This window comes from Etheostoma spectabile, chromosome 5 (assembly GCF_008692095.1).
Source record: "Etheostoma spectabile isolate EspeVRDwgs_2016 chromosome 5, UIUC_Espe_1.0, whole genome shotgun sequence".
Lineage (NCBI taxonomy): Eukaryota > Metazoa > Chordata > Actinopteri > Perciformes > Percidae > Etheostoma > Etheostoma spectabile.
Window position 1 is genome coordinate 16,809,432 of NC_045737.1, and position 10,032 is coordinate 16,819,463.

The following is a 10,032-nucleotide window of genomic DNA, read 5'->3' on the forward strand; positions in this document are numbered from 1 at the left end:
GCTCAAGCTTTCAAAAAGGTTTTCCTTTTTTACGATGGTTTTTCACGCTTTGCTCAGAAAAAATAAAAGGCTGCATGTTTCTGTATCCCCCCAACACACACACACACACACACACACACACACACACACACACACACACACACTTTGAAGGATGCTCTGGCATTCCTCAGCAATTGGTGTTGTGAAATGAGTGGATGGGCTTACCATGGGGAGGTAAGAGGAGGTGTGTGGGGGGGGGGATGTCAAAAATTTGTTTTGAAGGATTTGGAGAGTACATGATTCCGATGCAGCAATCAGACTGACCTTTTCTTGTGCTTGCGCTCATCCTTCCTCTTATGTTTTAAACTTGAAGAACTGGTGGGATGAAAGAGAATAGAACCATGAGCGAGGCGCATGAAAGCAGACAAAGCCTGCACATACAACCTGCTTTCTTACTGATACGTAAAGACAAATGGCTTTTAGGTCTGAAAACTTACGAAAAGCAGACGCTAAATGGTTACCAAATTTAAGACAGAAATATATGCCTTTAAAGTTAGCTCTAATAATAAAATGTTTTAACCTTTAGATCTGACACACTCACAGCCACGAGACGCTAAAATTATGCACAAAATCTTGAAAAAATCCCACACATACCTGTGTTTTGACTTTTTGGAGGTATACCTGTTAGAGGAAGATAAGAAAAAAAGATGATTTACCGTCACCTAAAAATAAAACATCATGCCATTTTGCAAATATTGTCGTAGTAAGCGAGAACTACCTATGCCGCTTGCTTTTCTTGGAGCTCTTCTTCTTCTTCTTTTTCTTCTTCCTCAGTGGCGACAGGCTGTAGGAAGGAGACCTAAAGCCGGAAGACAAATAAACATGAGCTCTAAAGTACCAAGCATTCTCCTGTACTCCTCCCTCAGTTTATTTATTTCAGGAAACAGGACAAAAAAGACCCTAACAATACACCTCACTGCAGATTCATCTCATTTTGGGAACTGACCTTTTCCTTTTCCTCTTCCGTTCAGACTTTCTCTTCTTCTTCTTCTTCCCCTTGGGCAGGGGGGTTAGTTCCTCATCAAAGGAAGGGCTGCAAGCAGATACAGAGCAGAGGGGACACATCTGTTTTTATTCAGTGACGGGATATGAAATGTGAAATCTCAGCAGCAAGACAGAAAGTACAGCTTCTAAATCGCAATATCTGGACTTTTGGAATTTGGTTTACATCGTATAGTTAATCTTCTAAGTATTCACCGAAAGTTCACCGAAATTACAAAAAACTAACCCTGAGTTTTATTGGTGGTGCTCAAAGTATTGGCAAAATTAGAGTTGAAGGATGTCTTAAGCTGCCTACACATGATAGGTGGCAAACTTGCTTTGCGCAGGCTGTTCCGCTGATTTCCTATGGGGAGAGGGGTGTCGCCCAACTATGCGTCGCACACCCTTCGGATTTGCTGCTTTGACCTAGTTGCCACTGACCTTTCTAAAGCGCAACCAATGAGATAACAGCTAGCGAGATAATAGCTTCCTTTCCACCCTCGATGACGAAGACCTGCGCTGTGCTCTGCGCCCTACCTTTAATTGGAACCACTGAAGACATAGTCCCTATGACAACAGATGGCAGTGTGTTTTCTTGATTTGAATGTATTTTTCCAATTCTGTGATCACCACAAACTTGAATTCTATTCATCTCCATACATTTTGAGACAACACAATTCAGTTTACCGTCTAATAGAAGTGTAAAAAGCAGTAAAGTGGAAAGTAATATACAGAATAAATACAGTATGTGGAATAAACAATAAGGCGTAGATATGACTATGCTATGATATACAGTATGACACGAATATGCTCAGAAAATGTGTATCTGTATAAGAAGTGGGATTCAAACCTGTTTTGTATGAATTATGTTTCAAATGGTGAGTGACCAGGTAAAGGAAACAGAACCTACAGGCTGCATTCACAGCAACATTAAAACATGATTCTACTGTGTGAGAAGTGGATGTGAAGTCCTTCACCCACTGTATTATGGAATTTCACAGTGTTAATGTTGCTTAACATTAAAACTCGTCTTTTTTCCCTAAATTATTTGAAGACAAATAATAATAATAGGAAGGGTGGGGTGAAAAAAGAAATCACATGACTTATCATTGCCATAACTGCACACAAATGCATGCTGATTCCCCCTGACAATACACAAGCAGGATTATCTGTGAGTCAAATGTCCCACACAAGATGATCCCATCACAACAGGATGATATAATCCTATTGAGACTGGTACAAGTACAAAGTACAAAACAGATCGCATGCCAGTGAGCTTCAATAAAGTCGAGGCTGCTGACAACATGGCCGCACTCAGAGGCAGAGCTAGATCTGTGAAACATCCCATCCACTGCCAGCGCCCATAGCTAACCTCAGTAGCTATGTCAGGCATTCCTAAGGCTCAACGATTCTCAAAATTGTTCTCAACGATTCTAAAAATCTAATTACAATTTTTCTGCCAGATATTGCAATTACGATTTGCTGGTTTTTGTTTTTTTTTATCTACATACTACACCTACTACGATAAATATAATAATGAACTAAATCAACTAAATAGTTTACATTCAATTAATCGCGGCCTTCACGATTATCTAATCGCATTCTTTCAAATCACCATTTTGATTTGAAAACGATTCATGGTTTAGCCCTAGGCATTCCTTTTAAAGCTTAGATCGGGCCAAAAAAAAAAAAAAAAAAAATCAAGCCCGACCTTACCCGAGCCCGAGCACATTGTGTCCGAGCCCGGCCTGACACATTTACTGTAATTATGAGCCCAAACCCGATTTAAAACTGACAATTTTTGAATACGTAGGCCGTTACAACTGACATTCTCAACTATAATTCCAAGTTGTTTGAACTACAGAAATCTGTTTAGAATTATCTTAATGAATAATGCAACGAGGACGAAGCATGTCAACTGCATTGTTTGTTCATTAAAAATGAAATGGATCGTAAATTAATCCAAATGAAGAAACGTAAAAAAAAAAAACATGACCCTCGCTCCCTTCCTCAGCCGAATAGTGTGGGATCAAGGCAGCAACATAATCAAAGCCCTGGAATCATAAAGGAGACTTTCTTGTCTTAATCACCTAATTAATTCTGTCCTTCGCCACGGTCTGCATGCCGACGCACTGACCGACAACGCGCGTGATATAGAAGAGACCATATTTAAAGAGGCATAGCTTTCTCCCCACTCAATTAGGTTAATAAAGTAATGACTAAAAAAAAAACACAAAAGCTTGATCAAGGGCTTGGCTAGGGTCGGGTCAAGTTCATGCTCGGGCAGTGAATCTAAACTCTCATTTCTATTGGCTGTTGATTCTGAGACATGTACAATTGTCTCATCCTTTTTTCCTTTCTGTTTTTCCAAACAAACACACCATACAGTACAGCACATATACTTCAAGCATTCACTACCAGCAATGCATGTGGACAACTAATTGCCTTCATGAATGTGTGATTTGATTGTTTCAACAAAACTAAATACACATTTTTAATTTATAATGAACCTTCTTTTTTATGTATTTTTTCATCTTTTACTCGGAATAACACCTTGATATGAAGCATCTCATTTTCGATGGGGTCCTTAAAGGCAAGAAAATACAATACCTTCCCAATTAGACAAGACAGTTACCAACACAACTTGAGGGGACCTCAAAAATAAACATACATCACAAACATACACACATACTGACAAAAGCTCTCCATCACACCAAAACCAATCATATCCTCCCCGTTCCAACCATTACATATTGAATTGAAATAAACATTTAAAGGTAATTATTATAGACAGTTGAGAAAAGAATTAAGAAAAAAAAGAAAATATTCTCGTGATTCTTGTTCAACTAACTAGGTATATTTTGAAGTGTTGGAGATGAGAGTTTTTAATCTTGAAAGAGTCCTCCGTCAGTTTAGTGTCACGATTTAATCCAGTAACAAAAACCTGTTTCATTTCGTTCTTAAATGGACCTCTATGATGGTGCCACTTTTGGACGCTGCACACCACCGTCACACATTTCCACGTGCACAGACACACTCTTGCTAGCCTGAGATATTCTTCTTGTGTCCATTCTCCTCTTGACGTGTAATCTCATCATTACAAAGAAAAGAAACGTTTCCGATTCCATTTGTTGAACAGCTTGTTTGCTGTCCAGAGGTCCACTTCATTTGCTCTCTGAAAAATGACTGACATATTATAAAAAGGGAGACAAGGGCCTTTGAAGAACCACAGACTGAATTAATGACACATTGAAGTGCAGACCGACTGAATCTCATAAGAAAGAAAAAGACAGGCGGGTGTGAGTGAGCATGTAGGAGGAGTAAAGGAGAGATGTCCAAGAATATGCTTTTGACTGCAACTCACCTTGCCTTTGATATTGAGATTAAAAACAAGCTTCATTGGGAAAACTGGAAAGGCTGCCTGGTGTAGGTTAAACCAGAATTTATGTGAATTTCATGTAGGAGTGAAGGAGTGTTTACATCATTAATTGTAGGGCAGTAAATAAGGCAGCTGGCATGGAGACATGAGGTACTACAGTTTCTGCACCGATATGCCCATTTACTTTATAAATTGGTACATGCACACTGAACTGTTTTATGAATTAATAATTAAAGCGGATAGGGAGAATGATGTATCCATCCACTCAGTCATTTCCAGTCTACACAGAAGCCTTTATGGCGACTAAAAGCAGCTATCTTAGCATTTATAACACCAATAAAAGCAACATGTCATTTGTAAAACGTCAAGTTCCTTTAACTATTTCTATTTCAATGTTGCCGTGCACTCCAACCTGCTGTCAGGCCAGTCCTAACACAACTAACCTTTGCTCTAATCTTTCCAACCCATTTCCCCAAGCACCAGACATTAAATCTTTTCTCCCAACTCCCATTGGGAAGAAGGGCAAAAACATTTCTTTTTTTGTGGCAGCTTTCTTTTGAAGAAGGGACTTCAATGCTTAGCGTACCGATTTCTGAGCTGTTTTTGCATTCAGGCTAGAACTGAAGCAGTATGTCGCTTAATCAAAGTAACTTAATCTGCACCTCATTTGGTATTTTTTCTCAAGCATGGGCTTCAGGCTCTCCAATGTAAAAAATAACCAATACTGAAAATAACTGGTATATGCAGACCTAGTTCAGTCAGCTGTGACGATTTCATCCACATATTATGATGCTAGTACAGTTAGATGATCTTCCCCACTTACAAAGGCTCTCATTGGCTCAGTCGTTCCTCCAACACGGAAAATATCCAATTACAAGAGTTGTTTACGAGGAGACTTATGAATCAACAAAATAGATATTAGTATATTATTACAATTGAGATAGAGGTCTGACGCCTTCAACACATATACATTCCTCCTCAAAAAACCATCTGGCGCCGCCCACTGTGACTCAAAGACATGGGGAAGGTGAGGAAGCTTCAGCTTTATTAAAAGGACATGCAGGAATGACAACCAATCATGTTCATTTGGATTCACTCATGAAACAGAAGCACATAACTGCTTCTCCACTGAACAACATAAAAGAACTTCAAACTAAATAAAGGAAAACCTGATTGTTGAAATCAGTGGCTTCCCATTCACTTAAATTAGCTACGGGGACTCGAATAAGGAAAACGATGCATGGAATTTAAATTTCGCCTCAAAACAATGAAACCTGCAAGGCACACCAACATCTGCTGCTGTGAATGAAGAGTGAGGCTACAGAAATGCAATTTCTTCAGTTAAAAATGAATTTCGTCCTCATTAATGACAAATGGGTAAATCCTTTTTTGAGGTTTGTATTTTCATAGCACACAATTAGACTCTGGACAGAATACATTCAAATACCTGCAAATAGCTGTTTCAGGCACAATTTAAGCACTTTCATGCTCACTGGAGGGTAATCATTTGCCTTGTAGGTCGAAAATGAAGGAAATGTACCTTTATGTTGCACAAATAGCAGGTCACGCTAACAGGTGAGTGTGATCAGAACTGACCCAGACAGTGACAAACTGCACTCCCGCTTGATATATGCGACCACAGAGCTCTGGAGACTACGTGCCTGTTTCATTGGATGCAGAAGGCTGTCTCGCAGTAATAAATGGCCCTGCTTGGTGTATTCGGCAGTTTGGGAGCATTAAGAACTGAAATGCATTAGAGCTGATTAGACCGGCCAAGCCCAAGTACCCTCTTCTGGTAATGAGAACGCTTTGTCACTCATTAACACCTCTACCATTCTGGCCTTGTAGAAAGAGAACACAGGGCAAGCATTTGCATTTTTCCTTGCCAGCAGAAACCGTTTCTTTTGATGAGGTTGAGAAAATGAAAAGAAGAATAAAAAAAAGCAGTCGATACGTTGGGAATGGTTGTTTGTGCAAAACAATGGTGTATAAAAAAGGGATTTGGGGGCATTTGATGAGAATATGCTTGATGCTGAATGCAGCCTATTTTTCTGAAGAGCATGTTGCTTTCTTCCCCAGCTGCAATCATGCAAATACATGGAATGTGTATAAATGTATACATGTAACTACATCCTATTCCATGCTTCACTTGGTTGACATTAAGCACTGGGTTGCACGGTAGCTCAGTGGTTAGCACGCTGCTGCTAGGGCTGCACAATTATGGCCAAAATGATAATCAAGATTATTATCATCCCGATTATTTGTTGATTTTAACCAAAACAAATTTTATTGTCACATAGGCTATTTATACATGCTTTCACATCCATATTATGCTACTTATCTAATCTTCTAACTTCTAATCTTCTTATGTTGAAGTTCTACAGTATGTTGTATAGACATACAGCTGCAACACATGTAAATGAAAATTAGCTATCTGAAATAAATAGTGTAGGATTTTTTTTTTTTTTAAACGTATCTCTGAGAAAGCTCCTTCACTTGTTTTCAACAATAACTGATAAAAAGAGCTAGGGAGAGAGAGGGAGTGCGATGGACGCTACTCACAGAGAGACAGCTGACTCAAGAATGGGTCCAGCACGGGTCGAATGGCGGGTCAGTGGAGTTACACACATCTATATATATGTATATATGAAATAATGTCTATATCGTCACTGCGCTGCGTTTTTATGAACTAGGCCTTTGGTATTCTGGCCATGGGTCACATGTCTTGCCCAGGTCCAGCAAGCTCCGTCTCCCACGCTGTTACTCTACAAACTGAAGTTAGTTGCATTCAATAACTTCTTCTGTGTTTTTCGTCGTGGCGGCCGCGATAGCAGAGTTACCAGCGGAAACACTGGTACAAATGTGACCTAGAGCCCTGTGAGCTAACAGACCCTAACTAGCACTCACTAGCACTGCTCACTGCTGTTGTCTGAAAACACAGACGTGACAAAATGTTGCGTTTACTGGTAAACTGGTAAACCTTGAGACCGACGTATAACCGACCGCTATCTGTTGAACTTTCCTCGAGTTACTCTGTCCTCTGTGACTGTTTACATCTATGAAATGACGCATCTAAAAAAAAAAAAATCGCTCAATCACGCAAATTGGATCGTGGGAATTTAAAATTGTGATTGTGATAAAATTAATTTATTATTAAAATGAATTAAAATTTGATTAATTGTGCAGCCCTACATGCTACGCAATTAGAAGTACAGTTGAAAATAAGCCGTCTGGCTAAAAATAGCGCATTGACAAAAATGTTGATTAATGTGCATTGTCCTAATTTGATTTAATTTTTTGATTTCATCTTTTCAGCTTCCATTTTTTATTTCATTACACCTTCATTTTTACAGGTACTGTACGTCATTAGGAATAGGTTCTTATTTACAATGACAAGTGGCATAACCACTTACGGAAAGGGAAGGAGGGCTAGAAAATAAATACATTAGAGATACATACAAATTAAATAAATACATCTTGTTATTATTGTGTTTAGTGCAGTCATGATCAGGTGGATTTCTAATGTTTCTTGTGTTTTTTTTTTTTAGGTAATTACATATTTTTAAACATAATTAAGTGTAAATGGTTCATTTCAGGGGCTCCTTTTGTAGTGAACCAGGTTTGGTAACAAACACTCTAAAACACTGTAACTAACATACCGCTTCTGGAAGCAAGTCGCTGTCAGTGGCTTGTGGTTTCATGTTATAATTACCATTGGTTGCTCTGCTCAATTGGGTTGCTGCCAGCCAATTAACAAGATAAAAATCTACAGAACAAATGTCTTTCTCAACAGAGGAGAGTTTTCTCAGGCAGCAACTCGCAGTGCTTTGTAACGGAGACAATGACTTTGGAATTGAATCCACCTCATTAGCCACATTTTACAAAGTGGAAAGGGATCAACTCAAACAATATTTTTCCTATATTTCTCCAATTCTTAGCCACTTCTGTTCCATTAAATACTTGCTTGAAATATTTGTGGATGTATCTGCTGTTCCGTCTACTACTCTTGACCATCAGATCCTCAGATACATGATTACAATCTCATAGACAAAAGTAATATTTTAGAGACATTTTCTTTGTGGTTAGTAATCAAAGATTATTGATAATGTTTCAGAGAGTTGGTGGATTTTGTAAAATCAAGCTCTTTAAGATTTCATTTTAATGTGCTGTTAATCACAGACAAGGCTCTGCATGGTCTGGCGCCAGAGCATAGACTTCTAACTCCTTGTTGTTTCCACTCGCCAATTCCTATTACTCGCTACGGCGTAAATTCTCACACAATTGCAAGGTAATGTAACTCAATGGAGGCCAAACAGCATTTATATACACGCTAAAAGCGAGCATGCGTCTAGATAACACGCCAATAATGGCATATGGATTGGCGTGTCATACATATGCCATTTCATGAAATCAGTCTGCCGTGGAACAGCCTTCCACTTAGCATCAGGTCTGCTAACACTGTCTCGGCTTTTAAAGTTCATCTTAAAACCCATTTATTGAACGGCCTGTCAAAACAACTATGACATACTCTTTTGCGTTATTCTGATGTGCGTGTCTGTTTATTATTTTTTTCTTTCTTACTTTCTTATGGAATTGATTACCATTTTCAACCTTATGCAGCTGTTACTTACGTCAACATGTTTTATTTTTCCAACTCTGAACAGTGCTTTTTGCCTGAAAAGTGCTCTTTATATTTACTATTATTATCATTATATTCAAAGAGTATTCAACTGGCGGGTGGCTGGAGTTTATTGTATTTTTAGGCTGAGTTCAAACCCACAATCATGCATCAAAAATGCATTTTGTCAATGACACATTTCCTGGTAGATTACTTTGTAGCATGAAGGACGAGATATGACTGTGGTATGCCCTTAATGTCTTCCTTCCTTTCCTGTGCTGTGACCACTTTACTGAAGACATCTCTTGTGATTCCTAAGTAAGTTTCAAACGACTTTGTACATCTCGCTGCCAGTTGGAGTTACTGAAGTCCTCTTGTGTAACTTCAACTCAGAAAAAGCTCTTAGTTTCAAGGATAACACCACCGCCTTTTCTATCAGATGTCTTGCACGCACAAACCAGAAAAATGATAATCAGAACAGAAGCCTTCATGCCTGCGTGTTCTCTGCGCTTGCTGTTAAATTCAAAAACAAAGAGAAGCAGCCGCCGGGTAAAGTTCACCCAAAGATAAGTGATTCATGTTTATGATCGTCTCTATCACCTTCTGATGTGGCTTCAGTCGTGTTTTACATATCACTGGCTGCTTCCCTGCTGTGTAACTGCAAAAGGCTTTCAAAGTGTCAGATTAATTGAGAGGTTTCTTAAAGAAAATCTGCCTGAATCAATTTCTCCATCCCCAAGAATAAGAAGCATTAAAACTAGTCTTACTGTGTGAAGGAGACTTTTGGTTCAAAGTGCTGGTGAAAAGTGAGGATCTGAAAGACACAGTGTGGAATTCCTCATAACATGTTTGTATTTCTCCACTGGGCCCAACCTGATAAGACTATGTACATTCCCCACACTAGAATATAGAGATTAGCTCTTGTTTTCTCACTGAGAGTCAAGCCCTGAAGGTATTTTTGGGGTACTGTTAAAATGTTCCATTATCAGCACTTAAATCTAGCACTTAAATCCCC

The 10,032-nt window shown here is 38.9% G+C and overlaps 1 protein-coding gene across 1 annotated transcript in view; it reads right to left on the reverse strand.

The window, feature by feature from the left end:
- Window positions 1-10,032, reverse strand: part of srrm4 (serine/arginine repetitive matrix 4) — a 65,885-nt gene that overhangs the window by 14,486 nt on the left and 41,367 nt on the right. The window contains exons 3-6 of the mRNA XM_032517127.1: window positions 986-1,072; window positions 758-838; window positions 634-660; window positions 304-354 (exon numbers count right to left, since the gene is read on the reverse strand). Of these exons, the coding sequence (XP_032373018.1) occupies window positions 304-354; window positions 634-660; window positions 758-838; window positions 986-1,072 (246 nt within the window). The remainder of the gene's footprint in view (window positions 1-303; window positions 355-633; window positions 661-757; window positions 839-985; window positions 1,073-10,032) is intronic.